At 36.0% G+C, this 25,356-nt stretch overlaps 7 protein-coding genes across 8 annotated transcripts in view; 5 read left to right on the top strand and 2 right to left on the bottom strand.

The window, feature by feature from the left end:
• Positions 1–90: 90 nt before the first annotated feature.
• Positions 91–1,654, top strand: LOC108598038 (zinc finger BED domain-containing protein 4-like). Its single transcript, XM_017984656.2, has 2 exons — positions 91–1,120; positions 1,190–1,654. The coding sequence occupies exons 1-2, from the start codon at positions 932–934 to the stop codon at positions 1,574–1,576; spliced, it is 576 nt and encodes a 191-aa protein (XP_017840145.2). The 5' UTR covers positions 91–931; the 3' UTR covers positions 1,577–1,654.
• Positions 1,655–2,158: 504 nt separating this feature from the next.
• On the top strand, positions 2,159–6,321 carry LOC108608185 (DNA repair protein complementing XP-G cells homolog). Its single transcript, XM_017999450.1, has 6 exons — positions 2,159–2,225; positions 2,329–2,426; positions 2,484–2,659; positions 2,718–4,808; positions 4,866–5,307; positions 5,368–6,321. The coding sequence occupies exons 2-6, from the start codon at positions 2,339–2,341 to the stop codon at positions 6,228–6,230; spliced, it is 3,660 nt and encodes a 1,219-aa protein (XP_017854939.1). The 5' UTR covers positions 2,159–2,225; positions 2,329–2,338; the 3' UTR covers positions 6,231–6,321.
• A 44-nt stretch (positions 6,322–6,365) lies between these two features.
• LOC108608187 lies at positions 6,366–8,525 on the top strand. The gene has a single exon (XM_017999451.1). It carries the CDS (start codon positions 6,377–6,379, stop codon positions 8,474–8,476), a length of 2,100 nt encoding a protein of 699 aa, XP_017854940.1. The 5' UTR covers positions 6,366–6,376; the 3' UTR covers positions 8,477–8,525.
• Positions 8,526–9,251: 726 nt separating this feature from the next.
• Positions 9,252–12,966, bottom strand: LOC108594502 (beta-alanine-activating enzyme). The gene is made up of 7 exons (XM_017979701.2): positions 12,904–12,966; positions 12,419–12,800; positions 12,020–12,358; positions 11,688–11,969; positions 11,191–11,624; positions 9,823–11,132; positions 9,252–9,759 (listed from the first exon to the last, which is right to left on the bottom strand). Exons 2-7 carry the CDS (start codon positions 12,727–12,729, stop codon positions 9,352–9,354), a joined length of 3,084 nt encoding a protein of 1,027 aa, XP_017835190.2. The 5' UTR covers positions 12,730–12,800; positions 12,904–12,966; the 3' UTR covers positions 9,252–9,351.
• A 1,276-nt stretch (positions 12,967–14,242) lies between these two features.
• Positions 14,243–15,398, bottom strand: LOC108598519 (1-acyl-sn-glycerol-3-phosphate acyltransferase alpha). Its single transcript, XM_017985203.2, has 2 exons — positions 15,018–15,398; positions 14,243–14,950 (listed from the first exon to the last, which is right to left on the bottom strand). Exons 1-2 carry the CDS (start codon positions 15,191–15,193, stop codon positions 14,299–14,301), a joined length of 828 nt encoding a protein of 275 aa, XP_017840692.1. The 5' UTR covers positions 15,194–15,398; the 3' UTR covers positions 14,243–14,298.
• Positions 15,399–17,660: 2,262 nt separating this feature from the next.
• The window catches only part of LOC108607970 (unconventional myosin-IXa), a 43,136-nt gene continuing 35,440 nt past the window's right edge, over positions 17,661–25,356 (top strand). Inside the window, exon 1 of one of the 2 annotated variants that reach the window (XM_033294703.1) lies at positions 17,661–17,682. The gene's annotated coding sequence lies outside the window, so the exon portion shown is untranslated. Of the gene's footprint in view, positions 17,683–22,735; positions 22,818–25,356 lie in introns of those variants that run through there. The other variant, XM_033294702.1, reaches the window with a different exon arrangement.
• LOC108594501 (zinc finger protein 271) lies at positions 18,865–20,737 on the top strand. Its single transcript, XM_017979700.1, has one exon. It carries the CDS (start codon positions 18,907–18,909, stop codon positions 20,731–20,733), a length of 1,827 nt encoding a protein of 608 aa, XP_017835189.1. The 5' UTR covers positions 18,865–18,906; the 3' UTR covers positions 20,734–20,737.

Raw genomic sequence — 25,356 nt, forward strand, 5'->3', positions numbered from 1 at the left:
GCTTTACCTTAAATGCTTCGTACTACGTCCAATTTATATTAACACTTATTTATTATATGTATTTTACAGATCCAGTTTATTTTGTGTATTTATTATATCCGGTATTTGTAATTACTATCAACATTCGTATGTCAGTCTGTTTTGTAGACTTTGTTTCATACACTCTGTTTTACACAATCAATATTATAAAATATTTGATTATGGTTCTCAATGAATACCGGGTATCCATATAGTCGGCACGCTCGACTATCACTGTTTATACTTGTTTTAACATGAATTTTCCTTATTCAATCCAGCCGCATACTGGCGAGTATATTTGCACGCTTCTGCAGAATACTTGTAAAGAGTTCGGCATCGAGGAGTTTAAGCTAGAAACTCTAACAACTGACAATGCCAAAAACATGAAGGCAGCTTCAAATTTACTTCTCGGTGTTGGCCACCATGTGCCTTGTTTTGCACATACTATTAATTTAGTAGTAGACAATACGGTTAAGGATATTAAGTGCTTCTCGACCGTTTTAGATAAAGTAAAGCGTATTGTCACCTATTTTAAACACAGCCCAGCAGCCATGGATGTTTTAAGAAAGCTTCAATCTGATGAAGGCGTTCCAGAAGGATGCATTAGAACTTTAACTCAAAACATAGACACCAGGTGGAACTCTTGTCTAGATATGCTGATTTCATTTATAGATTTAGAAAATACTGTTGCCATCGCACTTATAAACCGATCTAAGTCCACCAAAATCCTGCCAGAAATGCTATCGACATCAGAGCTTGACATATGCCGTGATTTTTGCGAGCTTTTAAAACCTTTTAAAGAGGCGACTGAAAGAGTTAGTGGTGAATCTTACGTCACGGTCAGCTTAGTTGTTCCGATGATTTCAATGTCGCTAGCAAAAATACGAAAGACAATGTGCAGTCGGCAGATGGCATGTTTATGAAGGATGTTCTTATGCAAAAAGCAGATGACTACTTAACCGGTTTGAGCAAAAACAAAATTTTGATTAAAGCTTCGCTATTGGATCCGCGCTTCAAGAAAATGTACATTCCTCCCACAATGGTGTTGGAAGCCTCAAAGAACATTCTAGAAGAAATGCAGCTTAATAGCGAAGGAAAGAGAGTACGTAATTTACTATTATTAGCTAAGATCTTTTAAATATACTAATTCATTTTTAATAAATGCTTACAGCGCTCGTCAAACTTGCAACCGCCGGAAGAATTGCATATAGCACAAGTCGATCGCCAAGAAAGTTTTTTTGAGGCTCACAATCGGAGCATTCAGCAAACCCAAAGTTCAGACAGCCCCTACAAAAAGGAATTCCACTTATATATTTCTTTGCCAAACAGTAATTGGGAAGCTGAGCCAATACAGTATTGGACTTCGCAACAGCAGACCATGCCACATTTGGCTAAGTTGGCACTACGCTATCTGATAATACCCGGTAGCTCAGTATCCTCAGAAAGGATGGCTTCGGCAATTAAATGTGTAGTGTGCGACTCACGCAGCCGTATGACTGATCGGCACGTAACACAGCGTGTATTTTTAAAGTCACTGGCGAAACAATATTGGAAATAACTTTAGCTTTAACTTACGTAAACTTACAGTATCTTTGTATCAGTATCATTGCTTTAAGTAATAAAACTTTAATATGAAGTATTTGTGTTGTTAGTTTTGTTTGAATGAATTCATGTGGGTCATTAGGATCAATAGAGGTAATGTATACGAATAATTATATAGAGAGAAAGAGATTTCTAAAAGCTTTCTGATCCTAAAAATAAAAAAAAAATTTTATAAATATCATAATTACTCGATATATCGATATTTTTTCTTGATATTTAAAAAAATCATTTTGATATTTTTCAAAAACGAAAATATCATTGATACGATATTTTTAAAATATCATGCAACCCTAGTACGTATGTACCGTTGATGGCGGATAATTACTCGTACTGGTATAGGAATACGAGATTATTTAAGCCTTAAATAAATTTCAAGGCTACATACATATGTATATGAATATGTATGTGTGGCTAATAGCATTTTATACATAGTTTTATAGTATTTAAACTTCTGAATTGCCAGATCTAGCAGTAAAATAGCTAAAATGCCAACACAGGGGTATTCTCATCTCTCATTAGCTATCACAAATAAATGTATTAAAAAACGAAGTAGGGGATAACATCAACACATTAACAAATAATAACATTTGTCAATTTTCTGTAAGGTAATCAAACTTAGAGCCACAAAAATATATTGTTTTAAAGAAATACCGATTTTTGCTATATTCATACTGCATGCATGATTATTTACTAAAAAGTTTTCCTAAGAATCTTAAAAATGGGTGTAACTGGATTGTGGAAGCTAATTGAGCCGGTAGGAAAGCCAGTTCCCGTAGAGACATTGGAGGGTAAAGTACTTGCAGTTGGTAAGATTCTATTACTAAAAATTGTGAAATCCAATTGATAAAGACTACGCCTTACAGACATATCAATTTGGTTGCATCAGGTAGTAAAGGGGTTTCAGGACAGTAAGGGATCTGCGTTAAACAATGCACATCTGTTGGGTTTGTTCCACCGCCTCTGCAAATTGCTTTATTACCGTGTTCGTCCAGTGTTCATATTTGACGGTTGTGTGCCTCAACTTAAGCGTGACACAATTGTCAGTTTAATTATTATAGCAATTATATTTCAATGCTTCATGTATGTGTTTACTGCAGGCTCGCCGAAACCAACAGCGCAGTAAGCTTAGCAATGAGGCGGATCGCTTACAAGCCCTTTTGTTACATTCTCTGGCCAAGGAGAAAGTGGTGCAACAGGCGTTGGGCACAAATGCAGAACTTCTACTAAAGTCGCCTGGTAAAAGACCAACGGGTGTAAAGTCAAATAAGGATGATGATGATAACATCTTCAAATTGCCTGAGCTACCACCAAATGCTGATGTCAAAAAAAATACAGTGGATAATGAATTTGATGAAAGCTATGCGGACACAAGTGCAACTTCAGACAGCTCCTTTGATGAGTCGACTGCTCGGCATACTTACAATGCCAGCTTGCAAGGGATCGATGTAAAAAGCCAACATTTTAAAAGCTTGCCAGCAGATGTTAGACATGAAATTCTCACGGACATTAAGGAAACACGCAAGCAGTCGTCATGGGGACGCCTTCATGAGCTTCCAGCGCGCAGCGATGACTTTTGCTCATTTCAAATGAAGCGACTTTTAAAAAGGCGCGCTGTACAAGAGAGCTTAGAACAAGCTGAACAAGAAATGGGTGGACATACACTAACATATGCAGAGTTATCAGAGTTCTTTAACGAGGAAGGCATAGTTACGCCAACAGCCATTCAGAAGGGTACACGTCAAATAAGTTCTGATGAGAATACTCGTTTTTTACTAGTACGCGATTTAAAAAAGAAATCAATGCTTGAGGGCAGCCTGGTGAAGCAACCTAAATGTGATATAATCATGGAAGACGATGCTGTAGCTGTAGATGCTAATCAGCCGTGCACGTCCGCAATGTTAAAACTTGAGGAAAAGCTAAAAAACGTCGATAATAAATATGATGCCGATCTGGCAATGGCACTGGCTTTATCGATGGAGGACGCAAACAAAGTTTATAATGCTGAGGACTATGATTATGATTCGGATCAGGATTTGCGGCTTAATCGCGAACAAACCAAGCAGTTGCGCAACGCCGTCAAAGGACCTGCACGCACTTATATGATCGAATATGGTGGTATGAACGATGAAGAAGTAGAAAATATCATGGAATCCACACAGCTAAATGATACCCACAACTTGGGACATCTATTGCAGAAATCCATCATAAGTGATAAGGTGTATGAAGACAGCCAAAAGCCAAGCAACTCGATTCAAAAGATTACTCCTACTACCCTGATTATAAAAGATGAGAAAAAAGCTTGTGTTGATTTAGTTCAGTTAGAACAGGTTGAATTAATAAACATTGATAGCGGTACTGATTCTGATTTGGAAGAAGTGACTGATAATTTAACCGAACTCTCAAATATTAAAGGTCTTGAAATCTGTGTAAATGTTAAATGTAATTTGGACGCACAAGAAGATATATTTGCAGATATTTTTCAAAACAATGGTCGAAAAAAGGACAAAAGTAAAAATTTTGAAAAAACAAATACAGATAAGACTAAAACCGTACCAGATGAGTACAACATTTTTACAGATGACAAGGTTAGTTACAATCAACAGTTTGAAAAAATTACTGTTCCAAAAGAGTTCCCAAAAATGGAAGGAAAAAAACAAAATACTTTTATAAAAATGGATCCTTCGGGAGATAAATTCAGCAGTCCGCTTATGAACCATAAGTTGATACTTTCTGACCTTAACCAGCAAACGAAAAAAGTTAAAAATATAAAATTGGAATCAATAAAGTTGCCTAACCTGCCTAGCAGCACGATCATTGACCTGGCATCCGATAATGAGGTGCAGAAAATTGAAACAGATTCAACATCCAAGAATATTATTGAGCTCTGTGATAGTGAAGAGGAAATAAGTCGAACGCCGGCTAATAAGACGCCCAGTAAAAACAAATCTATAACAGATTTTTTCGTAACCACTTACAACATAAAGCGCACACCCGACAAGGAAATAGAAATAAATGCTTCTCCACCTACAACTCCTAAGATCGCACAGCCTTTTTATGTAAAACGTACACCAAAATCTGGATATACCGACGATATACTAGCCATTGAGGACGTTCCGCCATCTGGTAAAGCTATAAAGTCGCTTTTTAATGAAAATAATCAAAATAATTTGAGGATTCTAAACCCAGAGGTAATATTTCGCTTGGGGTCATTTAGCAATATGTGTTCAATTTAATTATTTTTGCAGGAACTTATTAAGGTGGCATCGGACAGTCTGAAAGCTCAAACAAGTGAAGAAGAGTTAAAGGCGATAGCCCTAAATTTGGTTCAAGAGCGTAGTGAGATTGAGATAGAGCGAAACCGCCAGGATCGCATGGGCATGCCAATTAGTCAACGAATGAGCATCGAATGTCAGAATCTGCTTCGTCTCTTTGGCATACCGTACGTTATAGCTCCAATGGAGGCGGAAGCACAGTGTGCCTTTCTAAATGCCGTGGAACTCACGGATGGCACTATAACGGACGATAGTGACATTTGGCTATTCGGTGGACGCACCGTCTACAAAAACTTCTTTGCGCAGAACAAACATGTCCTCGAATTTAGAGCTGATCAAATCGAGAAAAAATTCAACTGTAATCGAAACAAGCTTATCCAGCTGGCCTGCTTGGTTGGAAGTGATTACACTACAGGTATTTTACCTAGAATATGTAGATTATTATATATATTTTTATATTATTTTTTATTTGTAGGTATACATGGTATTGGAGCAGTGACTGCTTTGGAAATACTGGCTTCGTTTTCAAGTTCAACCAACGATACGAAACTCGCATCCACCCCCGATAACGCCCATTCCAAGCAATCGGTACTTTCCACACTTGTCGAATTTCGTGATTGGTGGCAGGCGCACAAGCTTGCCAGCATGGTGCCAGGTAGCTCAGCGCGTCATTCACTACGAAAGAAACTAAAGAACATAGAACTGCATGACGGATTTCCTAGTGCTTCTGTGGTGGAAGCATACCTATCACCTAAGGTGGATGATAGTAGGGATGCGTTCAGCTGGGGCTCACCTGATATCGAGTCCTTACGTGAATTTGCACGTAAATCATTTGGCTGGACCACATCGAAAACAGATGACATTCTTATGCCTGTGATGAAAAAAATCAACGAGAAAAAGATTCAGGGGTCTATCCGAAATTACTTTACAGCTACAAGCGCAATACGGGTACAACATATAAAAGTCAGCAAGCGAGTCCAACTAGCCATCGACAAAATGTCGGGCAAAATTGATAAAATGACCCCGGAGAAACCTTCTACACGACGAGTACGACGTAACACAACAACATCAGAGCCTGTACTAGAGTCGTCTGGGGAAGCAACCACGACTAAAATAAGCCACTCGGTTGCAATACGTCGGACGCAACGAAAGCGGAAGTCATCAGAAACGACAACATCATTAGCGGTTGGCAGTACTTTGACGTTAAAGGCGAAATATGTTCGTAAGTCAAGCATTAAAGAAACAAGAAATCCACAAAGACAACAAGATATGGAAAAAATGGAAATGAATAAGGCAAAGGCAGCTGAAATCTTTAGGAAAAACGCCGGCGACATCTAAATAAACTCAAACTGTTGTTTTTTCTTGAATTTACATTATCTCATAGATCTCTTTGTCAAAACAATTATAAAAGCATTTTATTTGAAATATTTGCCACATGAATTTGTTACATAAAGTTTAAATTAAAAAGTTTATATATAATTATAATGCTGCGTAGTTTAGGTCTTCATTACCAGAATGGAAATTTGGCAATACAATTAAAAAAACATCGTAATATGCACGTTGTTTTACAAAAATTAATAAACAATGTTTTAAAATCGTTACGCAATAACACAACAAATATTTGTGATAATGTTCTTCAATCTCTTCTACACTGCTACGATTGGCTGATCCACTGTGTAATGTTTCCTCGGAGCCTTAAAGAAAACAGAGGATTTACAATATTTGAACTACAGGTAGAAGACAAGATTGGCCCACAGTGTCTTCACAGATATATTTCTAGGCTAATCAAGTTAATTCGAAGCTATGATAATTTCTTATTAAAAACACTAACCTATAAGGAAAAGATGAGAGCAAAATGTATGTTTGAGGACGTATTCATCAAAAATATTGAAGCCATTAAAATGAGCGCGCAAATGTTAAGATTTTTTAAGATAACTGGCCAAATTACCTTGTTTAATTCTAGTGATAGGCAGAAATACATCTATCCATTGTCAATGGAATCTTATTCTACTGGTACAAATGGAAATGGAAAATTGTCTGCCAAATATGGAAGCATGAGACCTTCCGGAGGAAAGGAAATAAATCAGAAAAAAATGAGCTTACAATCAAAATCAAAACAAGCTCATTCGTTACCTAACATTGAAATTAATCGGACTGTTGCTGTGAATAAACAAAGTAACACAAATAGTCAACGATTAAGCAAAAGTGGAGTTATAGAACATTTTCTTTCGAGTCCAAGAATATCTTTTATGTCAGATAAAATGGAGAATATAGCCAGCTACATAGTTAACACTTACTTTAATTTAAAAGTACCATTGAAAAAAGTAATCATTAAATCGCCTATAAGTTTGATTTCAAAAATACACTACAGGGATGAAACAGAAGCCGATGAGATATGGAATAGTCTGGTTAGCCAACAGAACCAATTTCTGGAATCTTTTGACCCAGTAAAAGTTAACGTTGAAGATATCACAAATCATTTAAGCGATCGGTATTTAGAGAAAATGCAGTTGCTACTATCTACTCGATTGGATCACATAAAAGTAAAACGTAATCGCTACTCTGTAGGTCGACGATACTACATGTACAACAGAGGGGCGGTCTTGCAAAACAATAAAGTCGAGCTGAAGCCTAAAGAGGGTATTGGCAATTTTCAAGCATTACATAGGCAATTCTTCTATGCACAATTGGAAAAGTTATGTAGCACAAACAGATATATTAACATTAAACGTCTTCACAAGATTATTATGTCAACTCTCGTGCCAATCAAAAATTCAGACTTCAATATATTAGATGAATATGATAGAGATCCACACCATTACAATGTTCATCTATTGGCACTAAATCATCTCATGTTTCAAAACGACGCATTAAGCCTCCTGCACGTTATAGAAAGTAATTATGATCAAATAAAACGATCACTTGCCCGCGTTAGTCGTCACAAAAGAATATTTGAAAAATATCCCAGATTAGCGCATGGCTCCAAGGGCCAAGGCAAAGGAGAAGACGCATGCAGTGTTGATATGCATGATGTCATTTTTTCATTAGAGCATCCCGATATATATGTTATAAATGAGGAATATCTAAATAGGCAACGCGAAAAATGGATCAAGCTTTTTGCTGAACAAAAAAAAACTCCAACAGAGCTTAAGCTGGAAGAACAGCGAAGAGTCAAATATTTATCGCAAGCAGCTCAACGGTTAACTGAACATAGACGGAAAAACTCAACGGTGCATAAAAAAATTCGTAAAAAAAGATCCCTTACTGAACTTTACACAGCCCCTCGCAGTACTCATCGAGTACGTAAGGCTCTTAGAAGTATTGCATGCAATAACCGTGGATCAAAACTAAGCACAAAATCTATTTACAAACAACTACAAGCCGATAATGGGAAGACAAAAGCTTCAACGAACATAGCTGGAGAGCCACTACTTACCAGTATTGTGTTTGATGCAGCGTCATTAATGAGTTCTTGCAGCAAATGCACTAAATCACAGGACAACGGAAATTCATTTACTGCTCTTAATCATTACTTTCGTACATATGATCAAATTTTGTCTTCGTGTAATCACTGTTCAAATTGAGAAGGATGTTATAAACAGTTAGTATGACCAATAAATGACAATATTTGCATGTACGTACCTTTTTTGTGGAATGAAACAGAATATGTATGTATTTTCTATATCGTATTTAAAAAGTTTGTCCTGACTAACGGGTGAGTGAGTCAGTGTGATATGAAAATACGACGGCAATAATATTCAGGCATCAGCCGATTTATTTGCACACTTTATACACTTTGACATTTTTGCAAATCAAAGCAAGTGGACAAATTAAAGTTCGGCGCAACCAATTTTAATATACACTTTGACAAGAGTGTTGCATCAAAAACACGCTTGCACTCACTTACACAAGACATACACACAAAACAGCTCGATTCCGCTTTAGCGTCAGCTGCGATGCCGCCGGCTGCGTCGGCCTCCTGGCTGCGACGTTTGTATGGCGCGTCAGGTAGCGCACCCAGCTGTCTGCGAATAATTCCGAAGCTGATGATGTGAGTTTAGAGACATGTATGTTTCGTCTCCACAATACTCGAATCACCAGATTAGTATTAAGTCTGATCAAAACAAAATTTTAATATTTCTTTCTTCCACCAACTTACATTATGTAATCTCTCATCGATAGGTAACCGTCGGATTATGTTAGACGTCAAGTTTTTGATTAAATTAGTTAAGGGTGAAATTGTTATATATTTGTTAAGTCAACTTAGTATCTTAGTTCCTCCTAGGTATACTCGAAACTTTGTTACTTGCCATCCAAGTAAAGGCAGTTAAATAATTACAATTTGGCAGCTCACAGATTTCATGTACATGTTTTTATTAGAGATTTTGGAAAACAATTTTTTTTCAGCACTACTTTGATACGTACAGAGTACTTGTATTATTTTTGCAAATTCTTCATCTTATATGCTCAAGCAATATAAATGGTTATCACGACAACCCAAATAAATTCGCTTTAGACTCTGAATAAAGCAGGGAGTCGAAAATACTTCTCCACCTAACTTGTCAGTCCATAAGGTCTGACCGTTGAAATCCGCCAAAAGAAGACTGCCATTGGTAGCGCTGCAGAATACAAAGTGACCATTTGGCTCGATTGTGACTATAGAAGGTGTGGCATATACTGGTGCTCCTACATTCAGTTTCCAATGCAGCTCGAACGAGGGTATCTGTCCTGAGCCGGTCTTGCATCGGAGGCAATATATATGCTGATCAATTGACCCAAACAAAACAAAGCTGTAGCCCATGTGAGTTGGCGGTGCCTTCACCACTAGGGAAGAGAATATGTTTCCCTCAACTGAGTACGAAGCTTGCTGAAATAAGCCAACAATGTGTACAAACAATTAATTCATTTATGATTTATGTTTTTGACTTACGATGTCTCCAGTGATTAAGGAGCAGGCGTGTACGCGTCCTGTCACTTCGGCACAAAGGAACAGGTTTTCGCTAGATCCGAGAAAAACTGGAGTGGAAAAAAAAGGTTCCGAACATTTCTGCTTCCACTGCACAGCACCATCCAAGATCGAGATTCGATAATAACTACCATCTAGGGTGCAGATAATGACTGCCTGCTCTTGAGGAAGCTCAAACGGGCTTGCAAAAATGCCCTTTTCGCCCAAGCGAATACACCACAGTACCTCTTGTCGATTCATCGACAAGCAGATAACATTGTAATCATCGGCATAACTGCAGACTAAAATGCGGGATCTATCCAACGACATATGAGGCTGCGCCTTTATCATGCCACCGATGCCTACACTCCATATAAGATTTCCAGTTAAGGGATTAAAGCCGTATAGTGTACCATCATAGCAACCCACCATTGCCAAATTTTCGCTTATAAATGTAACCTTACACTCAATGCGGTCAGTTAGTTTTATTGTACTAATCTCCTGACCTGTCTGCGCATCCAGCGTCCGCAATATCTTTGAATGGGCACCCACACATACGTAACGACTTTCATATTGCGCCACCGGCGAATCTATACACTTCTTGAAGCAGACCCTCCAGTGAAATTGAAAATTAAGAGCAGGTGGCTCAACGCGAGTGATAATCAGGCCACTGCCTCCTGAAGATATCACTGGTTGTACTGACTTCAATTTGGTATTGTGTGCTACCAACTTGACTGAATCCAGGTACGAAAGTATGGAGCGCAACGGTATATTCTCATCGAGCAGAAGCTCAAACAAGTGGCGTTGCTCATCATCAATGCACATCTGCAAACCGATTTCACGACACAGTGTTATAGCGTGAAAAGATGTTCCGCCTGCTTGTCGAAAACTCAGGTCATAGCCGGTGGGATTTGGTTGCCTTATCGGTTGATCCATACGCCGTCTTTTTTGCATGTTGTGTGTTGGCGAATCCACACATTCTAGTCGGTCATGAAGGAAACTAATAAGAATGTCTTGAGCAGGCTGGACCATTGGTGTACACAGATTGAGCAAAGAAAATTTGTCTAGCTTGCCATGCGCATTGCATGGAAAATGCTGCAGGTAGACAAAGCGATCCGGTTGCTGGCAGACCAGCAGCTTGGATAGTATGTTAAACGTCTGTGCTCTTTGCTGCGTCTTTGTCTTTAGCTCTAAGCTGCGTATGCAGCATATCAGTTTCTGTAGCTCCTCTTGCCACAAGCAACACACGAGCTCGCCAATCTGCAAACAATCCTCTATCCTACGCGTTATAAGCTCTATATCGGGGAATCATTCTATTATACACGCGCAAAGTTAACTTGAAATTAAACATACCCAAGTTAATGCGCTGACCGGCTCGCTTGACCACATTATTTGAACGTCCTTCATATACAACGGAATGATTGTGTTGTCGAACCAAATCACCCGTTGGGCGAAAACAAACTTGATCACTTATACTATCATTATCATCTTCTGGTATGTAGCAACGGCGCGTGGCGCTGCCTAGCCAGAGCTCGCCGCTATGTAGTTTCGATTTATTTAGAGTTTCATTAGTTGGCGGGCCAATATGCAACACCGTTTGATCATCAATAGGTGTGCCAAGGGGTACAAGCGAGTGCAGCGAATCTAGAACGTGCATAGTAGCCCAACATGACATCTCTGTGATGCCATATATATTGCACACCAACTTCTGTTGCAACACCTGTGGTTCCATCCAGGTGACCAACTCTGCATTGGACGGAAAAGCTTCACCACCCAGTAGTAGTACTCTGAAAAATAGACAAAGATTTTCTGTGTATTTCGTGTTTACCGAGATAAGCAATGTTCTTTACCTTAGCGTGCTTGAGCTATGAAGGATACGCTCACGAATAGCAGTTGCGCCAAACTGGCGAAACAACGAGGGAGTCATTTGCATCACAGTTATACCAGGTGTTGTAACGCTGGCGGGAAATAGGGCACATAGAACTCGTTGGGGGGAATCACTCATGGTACTGTGACAGATGAGTAATGCGGCTCCATTCTGCATTGCCAAAAAGAGCTCCACAATAGACGGATCAAAAGTGCAAGGAGTACCCAAGTAAATAATGTCAGCCATTGATATCTTAAGTTTTTGACTAAAATACAAATATATACATGGCTGTCTTTTAACAAATTTTTTACTCACCTAAGCGCCACGATATTGGGCGCTATGCATTCGTAGGGAACGTATATTAGTTTGGGAACACCAGTTGTACCGGTGGTCGTTATAATGTAGCACATGTTTGGGGGCAACACTGTGTTTGTCGCTTTGCCCACATTATTTTCTGAGTACTTCAGCTTATATAGTTTGTATTCTTCATTATATACAATAAAGCTGTCCAGTTCTATAAAGAAGCTAGAGCCAACCGCCATGTAACTGTTAACAATCAAGTAGTCAATACCAGCATCGCACATTTGACAATGTAGAGCTTTAGATAGGATCATTTTGTCATTGCAATAAAAATAGCAATTGTGATTTAGTATACTGCAATGTAAGCTTATTGTTCAGTCGTATAAAATAGTCTAGTAATATAATTAAACTTACGCCAGTATCAACGTACAGGACGATGGCGTGTGATTGCCTAATCGCAGGGCAATACCCGTGCTTCTCGGCACTTGATTTTTTCGAAACAGTTGAACAATTATTTGCGCACTGCTGATGGCATTTCTGTAGCTTATCGCAAAATCATGTGGCTCCATGCGTTTTATGAGAAATGGTATGTCACCAAATTCACGCAGTCGCTCAATGTCGTACAACTTTTTTAACTCTTCAACAGCATTAGGTTCGATATTAAAATCATCATCTACCTTTATTAGTGTCTCAAGTTTAGTGTTAATCCCTAAATCGGATCCCATTGCGGATCGGCTTCATTCGAGGAGTATTCCCTTTTCCGTCTTTGAGGCGATTCGTGTCAAGTCGAAGGATTCTAAATATTAAATAAGCTTAAATTCCATAAAATGTTTCCATACTAGATTTCTGATTTCACATTAAGAACAGTCATCTATATAAAAGAGTTTGTCCTGACTTACTGGTACTTGCTTATAGTCCATCTAGTTAAACGTACATATTTATATTCTTGTTGTTGATATTTACACACCAGCGTTGCCAACTTAGATATTTTCACGTCAAATATGGCTATTTAGACAGTCAAGAGCTGAAAACCACCCAATTTAAAAGGAGCCTGTTTTTTTTTTTTGTTTTTCACAGAAATATTTTGCTATTTTTGGAGAGAGGTGTTTTTGGATGAGGATGGGGGTAGCAATCAATTTTTTTATTTGGCCTCTGTTTCAGTACCATGCTAAAAAGAGTATGAACATGGTGAAATCAAAGCCAAGAAATAAAATGCAATTGAGCTGATTAAAGGAAAATTTGGACATAAGGAATGCATACATTGTAGTTGTAAATACAACATTTTTGTAAACACCTAAACTAAAATTTAAGATACGGAATGCATTAAGCTGGAAAATGTTGCTTCGACTACGACATTCCAAAAATGTGGGAAAATACCTAAATACTGAGGTTGTTGAAGATGACACAATGTCTGACACTATTTTAAACGAATAAATAGTAAATTATCCTTATATACTAAGTACTATCATATAAATAGATAATATACATATCAAACAAAATTATACTATTTTGTGTTAAAATGTAATAGCAATTACGCTATTTATTAAGAAATCTAGCTATTTTTGTTCAGCTGCTATAATTTACAACCGATAGCTAAGCTGGCACCATATATATATATCGATAGCGGAATTAAATTTATCGAATTAAAATGATCGAATAAACAACAATAATATTTCTTGTTTGAATTAAAAATTAAACTCCTTACGTTGACTTATTTATTTTATTTACATTTAAACGCTTAATAACACCACCAGTGTGCAATTAGGACGAAATGTAAACATAAGCACAGATAATCGGCAATGTCTTCGAGTCACTAGAGATTTGACATCATACCCAGCTTCGCGCAGAGCTTTTGAAAATATATGTACATACGCTAGGCATAATAAGATTCTAAATAGGAATTACAATATAACACCACCTAATGTAGTATCGATTGCGATGAATGATTTGAAATTTTGTAAAACTTGAATTATTTTCTGTATATGCGCAATAAATAACCGGTTTTAATATTTAGTAACTCTTTATTTGCTAAACAAAATATATATTAAATATCTAATTATTTAGAGTTGTTCAAAAATTACCTTTGGTTGTCTTAAAAATTCCATTTTTTAATCAATATAATACGTATGGTAAGGCATTTTTATTTGATGAATCAAATACATAAATTAAATGAAATAACAATAAGTTAATTTACATAAAAAAAAACACAATCTGCTTTAATTTATATAATTTGTTGAGTTTTTATATATACAATTGTTTTAACCTGAGTGTAAAATGCAAATATTTATTCTGTTTTATGTGTTTTTCTTTAAAGCCGAAGCTAATGCCAAAGAACGAGCTTCAACGCTTAGTCTTGTATATTCTAACTGCATGGTAGAGCGACTATGTTCGATTAAATTATCCATATTGTCTTTCCCATAACTTTCAGTTGATATCTCAGGCATGATTTGTATTAAAACGTGACCTGGACGGAAGGTTCTCTTTTCTTGGTTAAAGAATGAGTATTTAGATATCACAACAGGTTGAATTGTGCACTTGCTTTGAAGCGCAATATGGAAAGAACCCTTTTTGAAAGGCAGAAGTGTATCCTTTGAATTCCTTGTTCCTTCGGGGAACACCAAAATCTTACAGTTTTGTTCTTTTATCGCTACAGCTTCCTTTTGTAAGGAATTTATAGAATCTGTCTTACGAGAGCGGTTGATGTATAAGGTTCCCCAAAGCCATGCACCGACTCCAAAGAATGGAATATAGAGAATTTCCTTTTTTGCAACCACCGTTGATCTGCCAATAACAGGCCACAAGTATGCAAGCACGCACAAGTCGAGAGCACTTTGATGATTCATCAAGACAACACTACCATGCTCCCTTTTAACGTTCTCCACTCCACGCACTTCCATTGTGATACCCATAATCTTACACAGTTGCCGGAAACACCAAGATGGTAAACTGCAACGAACAAAATTCTTCAGTACAGATTAAACATTCACATTATTCATAAATAGTAATTACTTACAGCCCATTCCGATAATCCCGAGGCCTTAGAAACATCAAGGGTATACACATCATTACAATCGCTCCTGCTCCAAAAAATATTATACACAGTCGAGCCTGATATGGGGCCTTTGCAGAGACACTTAAAATAAGTGCAACGATGCAGGCCAGTCCTATTATTTCACATGCGCACGCCATGATTTCAACTAAATTCAAATGATTTTACAAAATTTCAGCAAAACGCATATATTTAGTCTGAACACATTTAACTTCAAAATTTCAGAGTAAGCTACTAGAAATTACTTAATACTTTAAATTGTTTGACAATTTTTGGGTTTCAGTCAAATGAAACAGTTTTGAAGCAATACACACATCAAACACAATCGAATACACTTTCAGCACTGAAATTATAAAACAGTAACTAGAGCTGGTGTACTTCGCTAATATAGCGCTTATCAAAATAATTAGTAGGTACATATCTTGAAATCGTAGCTAATTATATACTATTTGGATTAAGGAACTGAACTTTGAAATAATGCCGACTGATTTTATAGGATAAGATACATTACCTATGCCTATCTAATAATGTACATACATACATATGCAGTTAGTTAGAACAATAAGGTGACAAATACTTAGCTGTATGTAACGTACATACATATAAATAGTGACATATTTATTTACATTGTGCTTTACTTGAATGTATTTTAAATATAAAAAATATGACATTAAATTTATTAAATCGTATTTCAATTTGATAAGATTAGGCTAGCTTTCGGAACTAAATTGTGTATTTTTCTATTGTTTTGTGTATGTACATATGTACGTTACAGCTGATGTCACACACGCATTACGCAAATCGTGTATAGGCTTTGCTTGCTGCCTATCAACAATTACCAACAACAGTTTACCGCTAATTTTAAGTTCAAAGTCAACAATTGCATATTTCATGCACTTGATCATGGGAAACATGCCAGTATAATTTGTATGCCATATCAATTGAATGGTGATCGTTCATCTTCTGATTAACAACAAACATAATATTATTCGCTAATCGCCTACATAAAATATGCACATACATATGTACATACGTTCCCCGTCTCCATAGACTGACTAAAGCAACCTGTTGCTATGACTGAAACGTATTGATTGAAATTGATTAAGGTAAAATATATTAGATTATTCACTAAAGGACAACATATTATTGTTATTGTTCTATGTTGCTTTCGACTCATACAGACTGTTATACAAACTATATATGTATGTATATATGTACATATGTATGTATGTTGAATATACCATTGAAAAAGGGTATAGAATGGAAAAGTGTATACAAGAAAAACAGGGGTAACAGGACAAAAAGCAAGTACGAGGGTTGAATGAGCACGCAACACTATGTAAAGATAATATTTGGTAAGCTCCTGAGAAAGATTAAACGGATTACAATTTGGGAAACTTAATACTTTTTATATTTTGTATTGTATACATACATGTATGTAGGTGAATTATAACGAAATTTTCAAATTTTTTGATACAATCATAAGCAGAATATACATGAATAAATAATTTTTTTTTATCGAATTTATTTTACGCCACGAGCTTTGAACTACATACAAACATATGTACATGTGTTTACGGACTGCGGGAAGATAAGGTAACTCCACCAAACTTTTATGATTTAACCGTACAATACGTTTGTGTGTAGAAATATTTTTTATATTAAATATATCAAGCTTTTATAAACATTGTGCGCGCGCAATCGTCCAAAGTACAGTGGATATTTTATAAAAACGAACGGTTTTAATGCGTGAGTGTGGAAATGTCACTCAACTTGTCGACTATTATGGATACATATTAAATTGCTTTCTTAAATTTATATTTTATAATTTAAATTATTTTAATACACCAAACATTGAAAAAAAAAAAAAATAACAAGTTGGCAACACTGTAAAAAAAACTATTCACATCACTTCACAGTCTGAGGTTCACACCGAATTACCATCGCTTTTAGGCTCATGGTCACACTATACATTTAGAGCACTAAAACTGATCTGCCAAAATTGTTAAAAAAAAGTGCTTAATGCAGCACACTGAAAATGATTTCTAAAAATTTTTTTATTATAAAAATAATTATATTTAATGAATATATATAATCGATGGCACTTTTAGCCTAATTATTAGATTTTTGAATTTAAAAGATAGATTTGAAAGCGTGTTATTGAAATTACACATTCGACTTCTAATGTAAATGAAAATTATAATTAAAAAACATAGAACTGCAAACTTACCTTTCTCAACTACATTATTCATTAAGGAATAGTACGCCAAAAAGTTGCGTTGAAATTCAAAATTTTTGGGTGAACATTAAATCAGCTGTCATCGGTAGGAAAGCTATCGAAACTAGTTGAAGCTGTTGGCATTTCAAAATAGGTATACAGCCAAGGTATAAAATTTATATGGTAACAAAAATAACTACAGAATACTCAATTTGATCACTTAATCATATTTACATGTGTCGCGGGACGAGCTGAATGCCGATTATTAGTTAATATTTGTGTTGTTATCGATAGTTAAACTTGTGGTATTATTGGTGACTATTGTGATGGTCACACTACTTAGTATTTAAGGACATGTAAGCTTGAAACCTGTCTTGTTAAGTTTGTGCAGGATTAGAAGGAGTCACTGCGGTAAGCATTAAAATATTGAACTAATATGAACTGTAACTTGCTTTATGAACAGAATAAAATCTATCAATTCATCCATGCATCAAATGAACTTAGATTCCGACGCAACTTTTAATCCTGTAGACGACAACATGTATACATATTATTGGTGATAGATGATGTAACAAATGTAGAACGAGTTATGTATATTATCAACACAAGATAGCGATGCATTTTTATCATAAAACGAACGTATGGTGGATGTTTTTTTCGTTATGTTCAGCAAATTTCCAATTTTTAAAAGGTAGATGTTGGTATATTGCAAAATTATTTTTGTTTTTATCACCAATTTTGAAAATTGAGAGTATTTTTGTATCGCAGTGCTCCATTATCTAAAAATGAGTCAAAAATTTTGAATATTTGACTTTTTAAATATTTTGACTCAAAATATTTAAATGGTAATGGTAAATTGAATTTAAAACACTACTGGCTTACTACTGATGCTGCAGCAGTACCATTGATTATCTTTAAGTACAATGAAAGTAATAATTATATAAAAATAAGTAACAAAATTTTTGTGGTTTTTAAAGTTATAAATTTCTCATTTTTCAAGAACATTGACAGTGTTGCCAGACTTGCTTCATTCCGATAAATCTAGTATGTTATTTGTATCTGTATGTGGTACAATTGATTATTTTTCAGCACAATAAAATAATAATTATATAAAATTAAGCAATAAATTGCTTGTTATTTTTCAAAAACATCGTCGTGCCAGACTTGCTAGTTTCCGATATTGCATGTTTCCGATAAATCTAGTATATTATTTTTTATCTGTATGTAAATATGTATGTATGTAAATAATATATGCATTTATAATATATATTTATAACTATAAGCTAATAATATATATATATATAAACTAATAAACAATTCGCAAATTCGTAGATGGGGAAAATAATTGCCTATGTATTATTTATGTGAGCTTTGCTCTCATAATTTACAAATTCACGAGCATATGACTAATTAAAATACAAAATATTTCGTTTAAGCCACGAAGATGGTATGATCCTTTAAATATGCTAGATTTATAGCTAATGGCTATTTGCAAATTTGCTTAAGCTCGATGTAGAATTAAATAAGATAATCTGGCAACACGGGTACTGTCCAACACTAGTGTCTACCACAAGAGCGAGGTACAGCCATTGCAATATAAATAAAAACAGGTTGCGAATAAAATAGATTGCTGGCATGTTAAACTTTGGGACAGATGGCTCGGGTAACGCCAGCCAACTAGAGATAAATAATCGACTTCCTGTAAACAAAAGCATGCAGGAAATTAATAGATGCCGCCTTTGCCATGCCAGCTCAAATCTCAAATTTGAGTCGCCAAATATTTATGAGGCTAATTTCGACAAACAACAAGGTGAAGACAATGCCGTTAAGAGTGCATTAATTGTAGATGCGTGCCAAATTGTATTTGGAGTAATGTACGAACGACATGAGTTTCTGCCTGAGCGCATCTGTGAATGTTGCTTGAAAATACTAAACGATTGTTATGACCAGCGCCAGCATATGCAGCGGCGTGAGGTCGAGCTGCAAAAGGAATTGCAGAGGATTATGGTCTTCGATGCCAAGTATCGACCTGGCTTAAATGGCAATCCAGGCCTTTTCGATATTGGTGACCACGAGGAAGGCTGCGTCATTGTAGATGTGGATCCGGATCAGTTGTGCGAGACAAGCGATGATGAATTTCTGGGATCCGATGAAGCAGAACTGGATGACGAAGAGTGGAGTGAAGGGGAAGAGGAGAAACAAAACGAGGACGGAGTAATGCTAATAGGCATGGATGCTGCTCAAATAGCTCTTATGCAAGATCGACCTCCAACTATGGAAGCAAGTCCAAATGCACATCCGAAGAGTGCTTTTCTGTGTCAATATTGTGATCTCGCATTTACCTTACAGCAAGATTGTCTACAACACGAATTGGGCGGACACGACCTATCTGCACCATACAGCTGCAATTATTGTCAGCTGCGTGTGAGTACCCGACCCGCTTTAATTGCACACATCAAAGAGCTACATGCCGTAGAGCGCCCTTATGTATGTGCCCATTGCAGCAAAGGATTTGTACGGCGCTCAGACTTAAAGAAACACACAATAGTACATACTGGCGTTCGTCCATTTTCCTGTCACGTGTGCTCTAAAAGCTTTTCACGCAATACCAATCTAACCAAACATTTGCGTATACACAGTAGTGAAAAGCCTTTTGTATGCCAGATGTGTCCGCGCTCGTTTCAAACTCCTTTAGAATTGATGAAACACACGCGCTCTCATGCCGAGGTGAAGCCGTATCAGTGTAGACGCTGTTCTGCCTCCTTTACGCGGAAGGATAAATTGCTGATCCACCAGCAGATGCACGACAAACGCGATGCGGAGCAACAACAGCACAACATGCGCAGCGCAATCGGCGTAAATGATAATCCGGAACAGATTTTACTTCCAATGCATCCCTATGTGGATTCGGATACATCCGCAATACAACTACAACTGCAATCGCATCTGCAGAACCAGTCCAAGGTCAAAGTTACACCAAAGTCGACACGCAGTTTCCGTTGTGATGTTTGCGATAAGAGTTTCCAACGTGAACGAGATCTACAGCGTCATCGAGCTCTTCATATGGATACTTTGTTTGCATGTAAGCTCTGTGGTCAGGGCTTTAATCGTCGTGAGCAATTGCATCGTCATGAGGTGGAGACTCATGGCCCAAGTTACACGTGCACCATTTGCAGTATGAGCTTCCACCAGCAGTCTGACTTGGATATTCATCATAAGGTACATGAGCTGCAACACAGCGTGGCCAAAAGTACACAAGAAGCGTTGGCCATTAATGTCGCTAGCGGCGTTCCGCTGGCACATCTTATGGGCGAGCCAGTCATTCAAGTATTAGCACCCGTAGTCAAGCAGCGGATTGCGCTGCCTAATTTGAGACAATCGGCTGCTGAAATGTCCTTTTATAGTAACATGATTCCTACCATGAACTTAGGATTCTATAGCGAGACACGCGGTGAAGATTAAAACAGCGCATGAAAGTTTTTATTTTTAGAATTTAAAAGAAACTAAATAAAATATATTGATAATTATTGCCATTGGATAAATTGATGCGTGTCACTCGTTTTATTTTGTTCAAGCTATTCCAAACAAAATTTACGATCTACCTGTTTTAAATTAACTCACAATGGTGCTCAATAGTATTTATAGAAAACACAAAGTTAAATGTACTAACCATCTAAACTTACTTTATTGACATATTGGTATCAATTGGAAAGGTCTTCAAAATACCTTTCAACCCATGGATACCAATTGAAAAATTTTATAAAACTGAAAAATTTAATGATCGAAAAACTAAAACTATAGGGAAGTACTGAATAAAAAGTGATAATTATCATTAATATTGAAGAATTTTCAATTTTTTTTCGCGATTACAATGTGATATTTAATAACAAACTAACTTAAAATGACCTAAGACGGAAAAGACGGAAAAAGTTTTTACTTTAGAGAAAAAAAACAGTGGATCGCCTTTTCTTGCAAAACAAATGGTGGTTGACGTACAAATGTTTGTAGCTCGCGCAGCGAACTGAGTAGAGGGCGAACAACAACAATGAACATAACACTTAGTCTGCTTATTTTTAAATTATATGTAGATCAAACAATCCAAAATTCTTAGCTATCTCTAAGACAGATATTCTATAGTTTTTGGGGTCCGCTAACTTTTATAAAAAATGGAAATAAGTATCATGAAGTTGTAAAAATGAAAGACACGTAGAAGGAGGCATGCTGGACCCCATAATGTACATACGTACATGTATTCGTAATATTTATCAAACGAATTGATAAAACCATGTCCGTCTGTCGGTCGGTTTGTATGAGCAACGAGAACTCAGTGACTCTAAGAGCGAAAACTATAAAATTTTGCATATATAGGTTTTTTTATTTCCTTCCTCTTTCTCGATAATCAAGACGAGAATTGAAAGTCACTGAAATACGCAATATTTAACGGACAAATCTAAAATTAATCACACATAAGCTTCATCAAAATCTCTAAATATGTCGCAACGATCGAATAAGTAACATTGAAACTATTCACATTTCAATCGTGCATAAAGACTGCAGTGGGCGATTGCTGATTCGCTAATATATGTAATGATGTGCAGCTATCGTTTAGAGCCGTACTGTACTATAGACAGATCTTTTTCACTTGATGTAAAAATAATTTATTAAAACTTAACTTAACTTCTGTTAAGTTAAGTTACATTTTGTAAGGTTGTCCTTTATAGACACTCACCTCGCATCATCAACTACAACATTAATAAGTTTCTGTCAATAAATTACCAGAAGTAAATGATTGCACTAGGTTTTATAATCACTGAAATCTTGTTGCTCATAAATGCAGGCAGACAGACGGACATGGTTATCAAAAAAATTTTTTAGGCTCACTCCTAACACGCATTTTATAATTAATAAAAAATAAGACGATATTAAAACCTATCTGGCCATATGAGATAAAGATTTGGGGTACAGCATCAATATCTAACATAGAAAACCAAAATAAAACACTGCGCTCCATTACTAAGGTGCCATAGAATGTTAGAAATCTAGCGCTATATTTACCAAAAACCATTTGGAAGGCTGGCCAGTCTAGCAATAACCTATCAATCGCCAGAAATCTCGAAGTAACGCCTGTCGCCTCAAAGAGCACTACCCTCTTAACCTGCCTATATGGCTTCCCAGACTTCCGTGATACTTATATACTTATTATGTTTTAGTTAAATTTTAAATTAAGTGACGAACAATAAATAATAAAGATAAAATGTTTATACATATATGTATGTATACATAAATCTATAAAATATGTGTATGTTATGTGCACATTTCCGCTAAGATTACCATTGATATTCACGGTGAGGCAGATGCTTTGGCCGCTGTTGGTTCTGTATCTGGCTGCACCGGTTCAATGGTAATGCTTTCATAGTCGACAGCGCAGTACAAGATCACATCGCGAAGAGAGTAGACGTAATCGTAGTCAGGCGCGGAACGTGATCGATGATAAACGCTAGCGCGCTTAAATTGTTGCAGTGGGCGTTTGTTTATACTTGAAAGTGGTAAGAGCCCTTAGATAAGAAAATCGAATAATAGTTTGAAGTGAGTTAAAGGTGAAAAATACAGCCATGAGTAAAAGAGAATTTATAAATCATATTTTGTAAGCAATATATGAAATTAACCGATTTCGATTATATTGGATTTTTTATTAATGAATTATTATTGAATTTTAATCGCATGTGTATGTCTTGCATCAAGAGAAATACATATGTGAAATATATGATCAAAAAGCACATGCCCGAAAATATTGAACTGGTGACTAATATGTTTCTAAATGAGAGTTCGTGTCCATCACAAAAGAAACTTTACAGCCGTCAGTGCTGACTACTAAGTTCCCTTTGTATTATACATATGTATACCCAGAGTATGTGGCAAGAGTCTTTTTCTCCTTTAATGCAGTTTTTCTAAATTCGTCACACGGGAGTTGGAAGCTTGCACAGCCTCAAGCAATTTCGATTCACAAACCTTTTAGTTAACTCTCAAAGTTTTTTATCTGAATTTCATCCGGTTGACTTCACTTTCTTTCCTTCTGATTGCTTCGTAAGACTTTACTTATTAACATTTTCCAGGCGTTTCTTTGCAGACAATGCAGTCGCAAATGATGCATACATACATATGTATTTATGCTTGCTCGTTTCACTTGGCTGACTTTAGAAATTCCACTTGCAGTTTTGGCTTTTTATCATCCATCATTGCATCGCATTTACTGTATCATAAACATTTGTTCCATTTTTATACATGTATACTGTGTATTATGAAATGAATCAACCGGCATATGGCGGCGTGACAGACGCCATAAAGTATATATCTTCTATATAAGGTAGAGGTAGCGTCAAAATTTGGTATGTAGATTGTCCTGTTTCGAATCCGTACGCGTTTATTTAAAAAAATTTAATTTCATGTCTTGCTTGTTGAGATTCTCTAATGAAAGTGTATCAAAAAGTTGGATGCGCCCAACTTTATGCGTTTTTGTTTCTTATTTTCGTTATTGTTTTGTTTTTATCGGTTGCTGCGAACCAGTTTTACCCAGTAGTCTCTTCAGATATTTGGCGTACACACCAGTTGTTCCGATCCCTCGTTTCCTCTGTGAAAAAAGTCTCTTTAGACTCTTTGGATTGTTGTTCTGTGACAATGACGACGCGTCGTCTCACTTCATGTCGTCACGCAAACTTTACTTTGTTCATTATTTAGATGGCAAACAGTAGGTCGGTGCGATGGTCGGAGAAGTAGATGGAAATGTTAATTACTTGCTAGAGCTTTCTTCGCGGATATAAGGTACGAAAAATATGGAAATTGGTAAAATTTGTTTAAATAGTGGAATATATACAAATGTACATTTATTATAACCAATGTTATGAACTCTTACAACAAAGTTATTTTTTGAATAAAAGACTATCTAAATAAGTTTAATAAATTATTATTTTTTGTTGTGCATTTGGATTATATTGATATTATATATTAATTGTTTTGAACATTTATTAGGAATTTAATAATTAATATATAAAACGATATAGAAAAGGAAAATTTAAGCTAACCATTATAGTGCATATGTATTATCGTTTGTCGAGCTATGTTTTCATCATTGAAAAATTTCTTCCTGCTACAAATAGATCGATGACGCTATCTTTGAATGCACTTAAGCACAGTAAATTTTTTTAACGTCAGCAGCGTAGTCTGTGATCTTGCAATTGAATAGACAAATATGAAAATAAATCACTTTTTTTTTATTCTGATGCGCAAACAAGCAAACAAATTATTTAATTTAAATATTAAGTATACAACCTACTAGTCTGGCGAGCTGATCTGGACTGCGTCAGTCAAAGGCGCACGCGCTGGCTCCTGCTCATTAGTTGTCGGCAATATGGCAATATATATTTAATGCCACTGAGACGCTTGCTCTGACTTTTTATTAATATCTTATTAAAATTTCGCGAGCTTTAATTAATCGGACTTGCTCACGCTAACGAACATGTGCAACTATGCACAACTCAGACTACTCTGACAATAAACCATCCACGGACAACATGACTCCAACAATGATAAAACTATTAATTCATGGCTTTAGATTTCAGGCTTAAATTTAATAATTTCATTTTTAAAAATAAAAAATTTTCTAACAATAGTTTATAGTTTTCGCATTGGCATGTATTAAATTTAAAAAAATTTAAAATAATTAATTACGGACAAAAATTAGCAATTAAAAAGTAAGGCAATTATTGTAAATGTACAGCTTTGCACACACGCATATATAGATGTGGAAGTGAGGCAAAGGTATAGGCTTAAGGCCTTAGATTAAATTAATTTTTTTTTTCTTTTGAATTACCTTACAGCTTTTCATTTGAAATTCCTCCTTGCCGTCGTTTTTGGAAAAATTTATAATAATTCTACAAATATATATGGCTATCCATGCATGCCAACAAAGGAAATTTATAAATTAGCTTAACATAATAAAAATATAAAATTTTTTTTTTTCTTAATTTATTATAATTAGGATTTATAAGAATTAGGATTTTAGATTTATTATAATTTTATTTAAAACAT

The sequence above is a fragment of the Drosophila busckii genome, unplaced genomic scaffold (genome assembly GCF_011750605.1).
Source record: "Drosophila busckii strain San Diego stock center, stock number 13000-0081.31 unplaced genomic scaffold, ASM1175060v1 chrUn_01, whole genome shotgun sequence".
NCBI lineage: Eukaryota > Metazoa > Arthropoda > Insecta > Diptera > Drosophilidae > Drosophila > Drosophila busckii.

What these genes read in the sequence shown, in the direction of transcription:
- LOC108598038 (XM_017984656.2), top strand. Translation starts at nt 932, where the DNA reads ATGTTTATGAAGGATGTTCTTATGCAAAAAGCAGATGACTACTTAACC. An exon ending in TTAATAGCGAAGGAAAGAGA is followed by an intron (nt 1,121 to 1,189) that starts GTACGTAATTTA and finishes AAATGCTTACAG; the next exon opens with CGCTCGTCAAACTTGCAACC.
- LOC108608185 (XM_017999450.1), top strand. Translation starts at nt 2,339, where the DNA reads ATGGGTGTAACTGGATTGTGGAAGCTAATTGAGCCGGTAGGAAAGCCA. An exon ending in GGGTAAAGTACTTGCAGTTG is followed by an intron (nt 2,427 to 2,483) that starts GTAAGATTCTAT and finishes TACGCCTTACAG; the next exon opens with ACATATCAATTTGGTTGCAT. An exon ending in TGAGGATTCTAAACCCAGAG is followed by an intron (nt 4,809 to 4,865) that starts GTAATATTTCGC and finishes TTATTTTTGCAG; the next exon opens with GAACTTATTAAGGTGGCATC.
- LOC108608187 (XM_017999451.1), top strand. Translation starts at nt 6,377, where the DNA reads ATGCTGCGTAGTTTAGGTCTTCATTACCAGAATGGAAATTTGGCAATA.
- LOC108594502 (XM_017979701.2), bottom strand. Translation starts at nt 12,729, where the DNA reads ATGGGATCCGATTTAGGGATTAACACTAAACTTGAGACACTAATAAAG. An exon ending in TCCTGTACGTTGATACTGGC is followed by an intron (nt 12,359 to 12,418) that starts GTAAGTTTAATT and finishes CTTACATTGCAG; the next exon opens with TATACTAAATCACAATTGCT. An exon ending in CCCAATATCGTGGCGCTTAG is followed by an intron (nt 11,970 to 12,019) that starts GTGAGTAAAAAA and finishes TTTGTATTTTAG; the next exon opens with TCAAAAACTTAAGATATCAA.
- LOC108598519 (XM_017985203.2), bottom strand. Translation starts at nt 15,193, where the DNA reads ATGGCGTGCGCATGTGAAATAATAGGACTGGCCTGCATCGTTGCACTT. An exon ending in CGGGATTATCGGAATGGGCT is followed by an intron (nt 14,951 to 15,017) that starts GTAAGTAATTAC and finishes TGTTCGTTGCAG; the next exon opens with TTTACCATCTTGGTGTTTCC.
- LOC108594501 (XM_017979700.1), top strand. Translation starts at nt 18,907, where the DNA reads ATGTTAAACTTTGGGACAGATGGCTCGGGTAACGCCAGCCAACTAGAG.